The 12,915-nt window shown below is 34.0% G+C and overlaps 1 protein-coding gene across 1 annotated transcript; it reads right to left on the bottom strand.

Moving 5' to 3' along the window:
- Positions 1-367: 367 nt before the first annotated feature.
- Positions 368-6,043, bottom strand: LOC110798066 (inorganic pyrophosphatase 1). The gene is made up of 4 exons (XM_022003196.2): positions 5,811-6,043; positions 5,337-5,458; positions 3,076-3,283; positions 368-1,229 (listed from the first exon to the last, which is right to left on the bottom strand). Exons 1-4 carry the CDS (start codon positions 5,964-5,966, stop codon positions 873-875), a joined length of 843 nt encoding a protein of 280 aa, XP_021858888.1. The 5' UTR covers positions 5,967-6,043; the 3' UTR covers positions 368-872.
- Between the last annotated feature and the right edge of the window lie 6,872 nt (positions 6,044-12,915).

The raw sequence follows: 12,915 nt of genomic DNA, 5'->3' as shown, positions 1-12,915 counted from the left end.
TTCAATACCTAAAGCAAAGGTATAAGTCAAACACAACTCCCCTTAGGTTTCTAAACCCCGTACCTTAAAGGTTTGAGATACGTGTTTAAAATTATCAAGCAAACGCATGAATAGGTTTAAGTCATTCTAAACTCTAAATGCATACCTCATACCCTGAATTCGTGAACAAAATACTTAACAATTAAATACCAGTATATTTTTTATCTAAATTAATTATACATCATTTTATGATTGGATTCCTCTTAATGTGCAGTTGCAAATTAACGAATTCCCATAACTTTTTAATTCTATGTATTGGGAGATTTTGTTCCTCGACAATATGAAAATAGTGAAAAATCAAAGTGGCAAAAAGAAAACAGAGGGAGAGTACATGTCAACCACTGTTGTTTAATGGGTAGATAATTTTATACGAAGAGCCACTTACATTATGTAAAAAGAGATGGCTATCATGCCTAATTCATTGTTGAGAATACAACATAGATACATCATACACACCACTATAACTAGATTGCCACTAATTTAGCATAAGTAGGCTAAACATAATTTAGCTCATGAGATAGCAACAAGACATTGTTGCAAAAATATAATTATCTCAAACTCAAAGCATATATAGTTGCATGGGATCCAAGCCTTATTAAAGAGCGGCTATCCCCTTCCCATGCCTTCGATACCACATCCTCACCCATGGTTATGTTCCGTAGTATTTTATGGCAGGTTATGCGGGGTTCAGATCAACCTTCTTTTTTTCCTTTTTAAAAATACAATATCGACAATCATTGTACTCTATCCTCCCGACATAAGAAAATGTCTCGAAATAACTGTCATTAAAATATGACAATTAAAATTGGACGGAGGTAGTATTATTATTGTTATCATGCAGCTGGAGGAAGAACTTTCTGTGAAGGCCTTGGTACATTGTTCTTAAACTTGAAATCAACCTTAGCCAAACTTTGATGTCCACCTTTATTTTCCAACTTACTAGATAACACTCCATCGACGAGAGATAATAGGACACGTTCGAGGTCTCCGCCGTCGGACCACCCATGGATCTTAGCATTGATGAGCTTAGGGTTACTTGAAATTACACCCCAAAGTGGATAGTTCTTCCTAGGCATGCAATAATCAATTTCTCTTAGCTTTAAGCTAGGACAATGATCACCATTTCCATCACCTAAATAAATGAATGTGTTGTCCCCTTCATTGGTTAATAGCTTTTCCATCACTACACCCTGTTGTTAAGTACAAAAATACATATTAGTGGATATAATTTTAATTTAGAGAAAATTAGATTTATTGAAAATAAAATATTTCTTCCACTAAATGTTAGATGCTTATTGTGCCTTTCCTTTAACTTTGGAAATAACTTAAATACCCCTTTGTATCTTAACTTATTTTGATTGTGACATTTTTTGTCTACCTTCATTCATGCTACTATTCTTTAGTTTATTTTTCAAATACAAATTTGTTTATGCCCCATATATTTGTTTTATATGATCGTGGATGAATTTTAAACACATAAAAGATCATCATATACAAAAATATCAATTTAAAATTCATGGTATAGAGTAAAGACACAGGACATAATAGAGTAACCCTAAGGGTTGGTAACCCTTTAAATATTGAATTATGATTGGATACAAATGCATTGAAAGTTTGAAACTCACCTTACAACATTTTCTCTCTCCAATTAATTACACTCATATATTATTTTATGTTATATGTATCTTAAAGGTTGCTAACCCTTAGGGTCAACCAAACATTTTCCGTACACATTACATAATAGGAGTAATGACTTTTTTTTATAACCAGCAGTAAAGTTCTTTTCTTGTTTTAGAATAGTAAATGAATGAGTCGACTATATTTTAAATAATTTTTCTAAACAGTATTGAGTCTTATAAAAATATCAATGTAATATTCATAGTGCGTATAGACTAAAGACAACTATGCACATTTTATAAGAACGACAATTTTTTTGTTTTGTTTTTACTAGCAGTAAATTTTTTTTTTAATTGAGCTGGAATAGTAGATGAATGATCTTACTAGATCAAAACAATCAGATCCTCTGTACGATGTAATATTTAAACACTCACCCCTAAATAGACTTTTTTTTATTTTTAATGGGACCATTTTTTTTCAAAAAAATTGAAAAACAATACTCACTACTACTCCCTCCGTATCTGTCCTGTTTGATTAAAAACACGGATTTAAAAAAAAAGTAGAATATAGTGTATAAGAAAGTGGAAAAGTGAAATATAATGTATGAAAAAAAATGTAAAAAGTGAATTATAGTGTATGAGAAAGTGAGAAATTAGAAAAAATAATGTCCAAATAAAAAACATGACTACTCCGTATAAGTTTAAGATGCTCGAAATAAAAAACAAGACTATAATTTTAGCACAGAAGAAGTAATATTTTCCCACTTAAAATGTTGAAAATGTCAGTTTAATACATAAAGAAAACAAAAGTAAAAAAATAAAGGGATTGGGCCCTTTGATTTAGAGCACATAATAGTTTGTGCACTCAATTGTGAAAAAAGCCATGAGAATGTGGATGGGCCCATCCTTCCCTTCTCTCATAATTGAGTACATAGCCACATATATGGCTGTTAATCTGTTATGTGCACTTCACCTTTATCATGGGATCATATACTTCATCCGTTTCTTATTAGATGTAATGTTTCTATTTCTACACTAATTGCTTAACTATTTTTTACCATTTATACTTGAATAAAAATATATTTATAGTGAAAACGCCTGTACATAATATATTTAATTAAGATAGAGCTTTTTTTAATTAACTCAAAACATTAATTAATCGAAGAGATGGTTAAACGTTTAATTCAATCATATATGGGGCCTTATTAAATTATAATAAGGAGTGTATTTTCATTTCCACAGTTAAAATACTTCGTATAATTTAGCATCCAATGAGTTTTCCGCCGTATATTGAAATATATAAGGGTATAAACTCAATCTAATTTCTTACATTGTGAAACACATGACAAAATTAAATCTATTCCTAAAACTATATACATTTAAGTGAAAATTACTAATGTGAAAATAGAAAAATATATACCTTACACATGTTAGGAGGGCAAAGAATGTTTTCACAATCATGAGGTTTTGTTGTGAAATCATGATGGGGAAATATTCTAACTCTCCCATTTTCATCCACATAACCCGGATTTGTGTGAATCTCAGTAAAATAATCCTTGATTCCATGATGATCCAAAATTGTTTCTATAAAGAACCTATTTGCATCACTTAGTATCCTCAGATCACACCTGAAATTACAGTCCCACATAAACCGAGTGAAATATTAAATATTAATACATAGAACGTAAATCATACTGTAAATCTGTAATGAATAACTATGTAGAAAAAAAATTGAGTTTTATATAATGGGTACAACTTAAAATCTTACTGTATGAGTTAAGTTATCTTGTAGTATCTGATGTGAAAGGAGGTGACTCACAAGAACTTCACTCGAAACAATGACTTTTATTTTTTCCATTTTCTTTCTTCAGAAAGTTTACTATTTTAAGAGAGCACGCTTCGTGCTAGACGGGGAGAAAAAAATAGGTTTAACCTGACGCTGAATATTCTAATTTACTTTTTTTATTTATTTTAATTAAAATACTCCTTAAAAAATAAAAATAAAGAAGCTAGTATCCTAACTTAAGAATATTTTCTTTTAAGGATAAGATAGTAGGTGTTAAGCCCAAAAAAATCAAAAATTTAATAAGTGGGAGATCTTCGACCTCTAAATTTGCAATTAAGAGCTCAATAATTAAACTTGCACTATAGTATCATAACCCTAACTTTCATTCCAAGGTTTTCCTTCAAACATTTTTTAAGCAACTTGGACCTAGAAATTTATTTACCACATCTTTCTAGTATTGTTAATTATCAAGAAATATTTTCTTTTTGAAACTTATCAAGAAACAATTAACAGGAAATATGTTAATCAAGTTGATTATAAAAATTAACATACCATGTTTATCAATTTATTTGATCCATTAATAACCGGAGAGGTTATTCCCAATTAATCACGCACTCCTCCCATTCGATTTTACGTAAGTAAATTTGTTTAAACGACCATTATTGTTTCTTACTCTAAAATCACAATAGAGTGCCATGGACTCATGGAGTGGCATGTAGTATTATTATATTAACTAATTTCTCGGTATTTCTGTTACTCTACCTAAGTGTTACCATTTTAATTAATTGAATTTATTTCATAAAAAGTTGGTGCATTTTACGTGGTCGATAAGTGCTATTATGAGTTTTCTTTTTTTAAGGTACCGAAAAATGAAAATTACCCGTGATATAAAGGGGCTTACTATTTACCGTCCCATATTACTCAAAACCGCCCTAATATTTTACCCATATATCCCCTTTATTTACCCCCTCATTTTAGCATTTACCATTATCCTTTACCTTTTCCCTTTTTACCGCCCACCCTAAACATAATGTGAAATAATTTTTACATGGCCGAGACTACCGGTGGAACATCAAATTCACAAGAGGACTTTTTTTCGGAAAAAAATATTCAGAAACTTATGCATTTCTAGTTTGTACCATGGTACAGACTTATGAAGTTTAAGCCTGTACCATGGTACAGACTTATGAGTTTTGAGCTCCGACCATGGTATAGACTTATGTAGTTTAAGCTCGTACCATGGAAGGAGCTTAAACTTCATAAGTGTATACCATGGTCGGAGCTCAAAACTCATAAGTCTATACTATTTAATGTTTTGATTTGTTGTTGAATTTGATGTAATTTGTTTCGGAGAAAAGATTAAGACACTTATGCATCTTAAGCTTGTACCATGGTACAGACTTATGAATTTTAAGCTCGTACCATGGCAGGAGCTTAAAATGCATAAGTCTATGCCATGGTGTGAGCTTAAAATGCATAAGTCTATGCCATGGTGTGAGCTTAAAATGCATAAGTCTCTACCATGGTGTAAACTTAAAATGCATAAGTTTGTGGAATCAAAATTAAATTAGTATTTTTTTAATTTATTGATTAATGTACTTATTGACAAATAAAATTGCTTGGTTTAAATAATTTTTTTTATGGGTGTATGGTGGTGGTTTGGATGAAGATACTTTCTCTCTTCAAAATAGATGGGGTAATTAATTTGGGAGAAAAGTTTCATTATATAAGGATATTAAAGTAAAATAATAGGGCGGTTTTGAGTAATGTGGGGCGGCTTTTAGCGCCTCCACGACATAAATTGTGTAAAGTAATTAAAAAAAAGAAACAGTAAATGCGATTGAAAGCTCAAAATGATTGGTGACTTATTAGAGAGAAAAAGGCAAGAAAAATACCCAGCATCGTAAGCTGATTTAATGGCGGGAATGATACGATCATGCATAGGCGTTGTTTTTAAGACCTCCACTATGTCATTCTTCGTTACTCCTTTCTCATGCATCGTCTTCATCATTAAATCCTGCAAAATTTTCGCAATTCGCGTTAATAACTATTTTTAATCATTAGAAAAATAAAATAATAAGCGTAAAATACAATTTATTGTACCATTTTCATTCATGTGTTCTCCTCGATTATTTTGTCGGGTTTTTTCATAATGTTCTCTAAGTCCACAAATCTCCAATAATCCGTATTATATTTGTTCCAAAGGAAAGTCCTTGTTTTTATGATTCTTAGTGCATTTTATATTTATTTTATTATTATAAGGAAAATAGAGTTAAAAAGTGAGTATTAATTTCTGCATTATACAAAATGAATAAGATGATAATAAACAGAGGAAAAAACAGAGGAAAAATAGAGGGAAAAAAGGAGACCATTAAAGGATTCCAAGGCATGGTAGGAAGAAGTTGTTCGAACAATTCAGTGAAACCAAGATTATCCAAAACCCAATTATCAGTATCACAATCAACAATGGTTTTATCGAAGTCGAAAACGACCATGATATTCGCCATTGTACCTTGGGAACCCATGATAAAAAGATAAACTTGGTTTTCAAAAACAGCAAAGGCTCTTTGTGTTTATGTTTAGAGGTGGGAATTTTGGAGGACGAGTAGGGGGGTATTTATAGAAAACGATGGTATGTTTTCATGTCGAAAATAAAAAAATAAAAATAAATAAAAATAAAAATAGGGAGTAAAAATTTGATACTCAAGGAATATTACATACATTCGTGTATAATGAGGTGGGAAAAGTCATAAAGTGTATCCCTTTAATTTTGGAGGATAACAGAAATAAAATCAAGTAGGACAAACATGATGGTGGTAGTACGTTATTGGAGTATGGAGTTTATGTGGATTATTCATACTCGTACAAAAAAGTGATCTTTGCTTCAAGAACTTGCATTTAGTTGTTTTGAGATACAAGGAGGTCCATATAGTCATTTTGTTGGCCATTTAGACCGGTGTAGATGCACAATAATAGGTTATAGGTTCAAATTTTCCTCCATGTTTGTCTTTTGTAATGTCTTTCTGGTTTAATGACACCAAAAAAGAAAAATTCTTATGCTTTTTTTCATGTGTACTTATGAATATATATATATATATATACCTACATTAGTTACATACATATATATCTTATCCGTTTCATAAATATTACAATGTTGTTGATTTAACAAAATTCAACAATATTACAAGTATTCCCTTTAGAAAATCTAATAGTTCCTTTCGCAATTCCAAATAGTCAAATCCCCTCAATGTATCTGTAGACACAACAAATTACGTTGCCCCAAATTAGTACTCATTGTTTGGACTATACATTCCCCAAATTAGTACTCTCATACTCAGTGTTTGGACTATACAATGTTGTCTAAATGGTATAAGCTTGAGAATTGGATCAACAACATATTGCTAAAAGTTTAAAAAACGAAGCCCAAAATATGATAGATGGAAAGCCCTAATTAGGTTTAAGGCTACAAGTCAAAGTAACCCTAAAGTCCAATCTCCATGTTAAGTGTAATAATCCACGTGTGAGTTGAGATAAATTATCCCGTATGGAAAAGAAAGAGGGAGTATGACTAACATATAAGATTGACGGACTACTTTACCTATCACCAATTGGTTTAGAATGAAACCCCATGAGACTTACTCCTTCCGTATTTATGTAAGGGATACACTTGCCTTTTCCAGCCGTATTTATTTAAGAGATACACTTGCCATTTTTAGTAACTTATCAACCCCACCATCTAATTAAATAATACATCTAATTTACCCTATGACCCACCATCCTATTAAACAATTAATTTCATAAACCCACTCCCCTCCCACCCACCAAAATGATATGGTCCCCACTTGTTTAATTATTAAAATATCTACCCAACCCTACTTGCTTTATTATTTAAATAAATACGGAGGGAGTATATGTGATCAATCTCTCTGAAGTGAAATTGATTGAAGATAAAAGTAACTCTAATTAAGGACAACCACGACCATATTTAAGGGTAAAATAGAATCATGACTCAAGTACAACAATAACCTTGCTTAAGGGTCAAGCGCAAAAGAGAAAATACGGAGTAACAAACATTTCGTATTATTTGTGTCAACTTTTACAATTATCAGCAGTTACCATAATAGTATCTCATCAAATTTGTGAAAATGCAAGCTACATAAAAATTATCAGAAAAAATTCTTTGAAATGCGGACTTATCGTTTAGTTCGCTTATCAGTGAAATAGACGACAATGATGTAACGTTTGGTGAATACTGAATTGTGTTTGTCTTTATGCTCATCGAGTATTGCAGCTAAATTGTCGATGCCCATTTTTTTAGGGAAGTTGACACATATACTCCTGGGTATCAAATAGTAATATATCATGGACTTCTATTGGTTGTTTTCACATAAGCAACTTCATAAGAGATTAAAATTTAAATCTAAAATAGCAACCCCACATGAAATTTAAAATTCTAAACCAATCACAGCCAAGGGTATCATACCCAGGGGGTATATGTAGCATTTTTGATTTTTTAGTGAATTGAGTTGTAATTGGTAGAAGGTACGCCCGATTATATGTAGATTTACATATAACCAGATCTTTTTGTACTTTTAACTATCAAAAAGCAAATTTTATAGTTTAAAAGCATTTTTTGTATATTAAAAGCACATTTTTACAGCTTAAAAGAACATACGTTTTAAAAGAAGAGAATTTTAATCTACACTTGATTAAACCGGGGTCCTCAAATTTAAGTTTAAAGGATTTGAAAGGATATGTAAATTATTGTTGGTTACTCACCTCTTAGGTTTAGTTTATTTTCTTAATTCGAAGAAGCTACTCCATATTATAGTATTTGAAAAAAAAAATGAGTGCTTTAAAATTGCAAAATGTGCTTTTAAACAGCAAAAATGTGCTTTTAAACCGTACAAATGTGCTTTTAAGCTAAAACTAAAAATATAAAACAACCCGATTGCATGTAGCTCTACATACAACCGGGTGTACCTTCTAATTCGTGTACATGAGGGGAAGATGGTCTGAATGTTCATGTTGAGTCTGAACAGGACATACAAGGGCCACTTCTCCATGTACCCGTATAGTACCTGAGATCAGATTCGAGACAGGGCCGCCCTCATTGGCAATGACTGCTACCTCGACGATGATGATGATCATTGGGAGCTCCCTAGCTTGTGCATCTTTGATTAAGTTCATGTTTGAAGTTCATGTCAAGAGTCCAGATCTAGATTCCATATCTTTCATTTTTCAAGTCCAAATAAGTCCAAGAGTCTAGAATTAGACTCTTGCATCAATGAGTCTAAGCCCGCAGAGGCCGAATGTCAATCTAAAGTTGTTGATGTAATGATTGTTGAATTTAATAATAATTCCATTTCCTCCTATTCTCCAACTTCATAACACATTTCTAATTCACTTGACTTTTCTTCTCAAGAAATTGACCTTGAAATTAATTTGAAAAGATATTGAAAATCATGAATCAACACGCCTACAATTGAGGAAATCGAAAAAGTTAACCTTTCTAACAACAATGATCCGAAACTAGTTCATATTGGTTTGACTTTATCTCAAGCAGAGCGTGATGATCTGATCAAGCTCCTCACATAATACATAGACGTCTTTGCATGGTCCTATCATGATACGTCAGGGGTTGATCCAAGCATCGAGCAACATACAATTCCCTTCATTCTAAGTTCTTTTCCTATCAAGCAGAAACTCCGTCGAATGAAACCAGATGTTTCCCTCAAAATCAGAGAAGAGGTCTCCAAGAAGCTAAAGGACGGGTTTATCAGAGAAGACAAATACCCAGACTGGATTACCAATGTTGTTCCAGTTTATAAGAAATATGGCAAAGTACGAATGTGTGTTGACTACAAAGATCTTAACAGGGCTAGTCCTAAAGATGGTTTTCCACTTCCTCACATTAACATTCTAGTAGATAATACAACAAATTATTCCTTACTCTCGTTCATGGACGGGTATGTAGGCTACAATCAGATTCCCATGGCAGAGGAAGACATGAAGAAAACAACCTTCATCACTCAATGGGGTACATATTGCTACACAGTTATGCCATTCGGACTGAAGAATGCGAGGGCTACTTATCAGAGAACAACGAAAGCCATCACGAGTGACATGTTCCATAAGGAAATTGAAGTATATGTCGATGATATGATCGTCAAGTCCAAAGATCGTCATGGACATACAACAATTCTTTGAAAATTCTTCGACAGACTCAGGCAATTCAATATACGACTCAATCCACTGAAACATTCGAGGTAACGTCTTGCAAGTTACTCGGGTACGTCATGAGCTCTCGAGGCATTGAATTTGATCCTTCCAAAATCAAGGCTATCTTGGTTATGGTGCCACCCACGAATAAAAAGGAAATTTGGGGGTTCCTTGGAAAATTACAACACATCAGTCGATTCATCTCCAAGCCAGCTATGGTCTATGAGCTAGTGTTTCGCAAGATTCACAAGAATGAGCCTATATAGGACGAAGAATTTCAACAAGCATTTGACATCATCAAAGTCTGTCTTTCAAATTCTCCAGTGTAAAAGCCCGCAATTCCAGACATTCCACTCCGGGTCTATCTTATAATAACCGACTTAGCAGTTGGCGCAATGCTCGCCCAAGAGATCGATGGAACAAAAAGGTAGTGTACTACTTAAGAAAAATCTACTCGAGTACGAGACCAGATACACTCAGCTCGAAAGACTTAGTATCGCCTTAGTTTGGGGAAAAAAAGAAACTCAGACACTACATGTTGTCCCATACAGTGCATGTAATATGCAAAGCAGATCCTCTTAAGTTTTTGTTCGAGAAAACGGCTCTCAACTGTCAATTATCCAGATGGTTGGTTATGCTAATCGGGTTTAACTTGAATTAGTATCTTCCTCAAAAGTCCATCAAGGGTTCCACGGTCTCAGATTTCTTGGAAGATTGTCCTATCGAACCCGAGGAAGAAAGTTATGACTTATCGGATGAGCAAGTATTAATGACAAGCGGTAATAGTTAGTCGCTACACTTTGACGGTGCATTCATCTAATAATCAAGAAAAACATTCGAAAAGTTACGAAAAAATTCAGAAAATTTCGAAAATATCACAAACATATAAACATGATAAAAAGTACTTTAAATACATGAAACTCATGACACCACTGATGGAGTTTACAGTTAAATACATAACATGATAGCGGAATAACCTCAAAGCAAGAGTAACAGCAGAAGAGGTGAAATATGCCTTATTTAGTATGGATAGTGAGAAGGCTCCAAGAATTGATGGTTACAATGTTCACTTCTTCAAAAGTACATGGCCTATGGTTGGCTCTAGCATTGTCGCTGCATTCCAAGATTTCTTCACTCACTGTCAGATGCCTAAACATGTAAATTGTACCCTGGTGACTTTGATTCCTAAGGTCCCTGATGCTGTTCACCTCAAGTAGTTTCGACCCGTAGCATGTTGCACTGTACTATACAAGGTAATTTCCAAGGTCTTGGAAAATAGAATGCAAGACATTCTGCCTAACCTTGTCAATGAAAGCCAATCTGCGTTTGTTAAAGGTAGAGTGATCTTTGACAACATCCTGGTAAGTCATGAGCTGGTGAAAGGGTATAATAAGAAGAGAATTTCTCCTAGACGCATGATCAAAATAGACCTTCAAAAAGCATACGACTCAGTTGAATGGCCTTTTGTGAAATATCTAATGCTCTTCCTTGGTTTTCCTTCCCAATTTGTTTCTTGGATTATGGAATGTCTAGGTACAGTTTCTTACACGTTTAATGTCAATGGGATGCTGACTGCTCCTATCACAGCTAAGAAAGGGCTTAGACAGGGAGATCCCTTATCTCCTTACTTATTTGTACTATGTATGGAGTACCTCAACAGATGCTTAGATACGTTGAAATATAATAAGAGCTATCAGTTTCACCCTCGGTGTAAAAAGTTGAATCTCACACATGTGTACTTTGCGGATGATCTACTCCTATTTTCTAGAGGAGACATTTCTTCTATAAGGGAGCTATACAAGGCTTTTCAAGTTTTTTCTACTGCTTCCGGGTTGAAGGCTAATCTGAACAAGAGTTCGGTGTATTTTGGCGGGGTAAATCTTGAAGTGCATGAAGCAGTGCTTGAGGAGTTTCAATTCACCAAGGGCACTCTTCCTTTCAAGTATCTCGGGGTTCCTCTCTCGACCAAGAAACTATCTGTGATTCAATGCCAACCTTTAATTCAAAAGATTTTAGTCAGAATAAACTCGTGGACTTCAAAATTTTTGAGCTATGCAGGGCGAGTTCAGCTTATCAAGTCGGTTCTCTTTAGCATGCAAACATATTGGAGTCAGGTTTTTTTGATTCCTATGAAAGTCCTTCTACTTATTCAAACTGCTTGCAGGACTTTTCTTTGGACTGGAGTTTCAGGAGCGTCTAAAAGATCACTAGTAGCTTGGGAGACATTATGTAAACCCAAGTCTTCTGGTGGATGGAACTTCACCAATATCATCCTTTGGAAAATAGCTGCAATTTGTAAACTGTTGTGGAATATATATCAGAAAAAGTACAAGCTCTGGATCAGGTGGGTTCATACTTACTATGTGAAGTCCAGACATGTGCTACTTATGGTGCCTCCTCCTCAAGCATCATGGGTGGTCCGAAAAGTGTTTGGTGTTGCTGCTTATCTTACACATCTGCCTCAAGGTGTAAGTTTTCTTCACCAAGCTACTTATTCAGTCAGGAAGGTTTATAATGCCTTAAGAGGTGACAATCTTAAGGTTCCTTGGAAGAAGGTTATATGTAATACTTTGAGTCCTCCTGAATGTGTTTTTATTGCTTGGTTAGCTGCACATACAAGGCTGTCTACTTGTGATAGGCTGCTTAAATATGGTGTGCATTATGACCCCTTGTGTATCCTATGCAACCAGGAGCTGGAGACACACGAGCATTTGTTTTTTTTTCGTGCACTTATGCTGCTGAGGTTTGGCGTTTAGTACTTATGTGGCTGAAGATTGATAGAAGTCCAGCAGGTTGGCAAGCAGAATTGCAGTGGATGTGTTCTCATACTACTGGTAATTCCGTTTGGCATTATGTCTACAGATCAGCACTAGTGGTATCCATTTACCATATTTGGAAAGAGAGAAATAATAGAATTTTTCAGAGTTGTAAAGCTGACGCTTCTAGTCTGTTTAGGCAGATTCAGTTTGTTGTGTATAGCAGATGCTATGTGAGAAATAGGTTCCGGTCTGTGGAACTAGAGTGATTGGTTTTTTTGGGGTTGATCGGTAGGGGGCCTTCCTAGAAGGGCTGCTACTTGTCGGTTTTTTTCCCCCTTGAGATTCTTTGACTTGCTGTTTAGCTTTTGTCCTTGTTTTGGTTAATAAAATCCAAATATTTACCAAAAAAAAAAAAAACCTCAAAGCAAGGAAGCATGTATAAAGTACAAATTAAGCATAACTTACGTTTGTAGCGTGTTTTCCCTTTAGTTCA

The sequence above is a fragment of the Spinacia oleracea genome, chromosome 4, assembly GCF_020520425.1.
Source record: "Spinacia oleracea cultivar Varoflay chromosome 4, BTI_SOV_V1, whole genome shotgun sequence".
NCBI lineage: Eukaryota > Viridiplantae > Streptophyta > Magnoliopsida > Caryophyllales > Amaranthaceae > Spinacia > Spinacia oleracea.
This window is presented reverse-complemented; position numbering and strand designations above follow the sequence as displayed.

Coding starts and splice junctions, on each gene's coding strand:
- LOC110798066 (XM_022003196.2), bottom strand. CDS start 5,966: ATGGGTTCCCAAGGTACAATGGCGAATATCATGGTCGTTTTCGACTTC. Junction 3,284..5,336: donor AAATCAGCTTACGATGCTGG/GTATTTTTCTTG, acceptor CTGTAATTTCAG/GTGTGATCTGAGGATACTAA. Junction 1,230..3,075: donor GCCCTCCTAACATGTGTAAG/GTATATATTTTT, acceptor ACTTAACAACAG/GGTGTAGTGATGGAAAAGCT.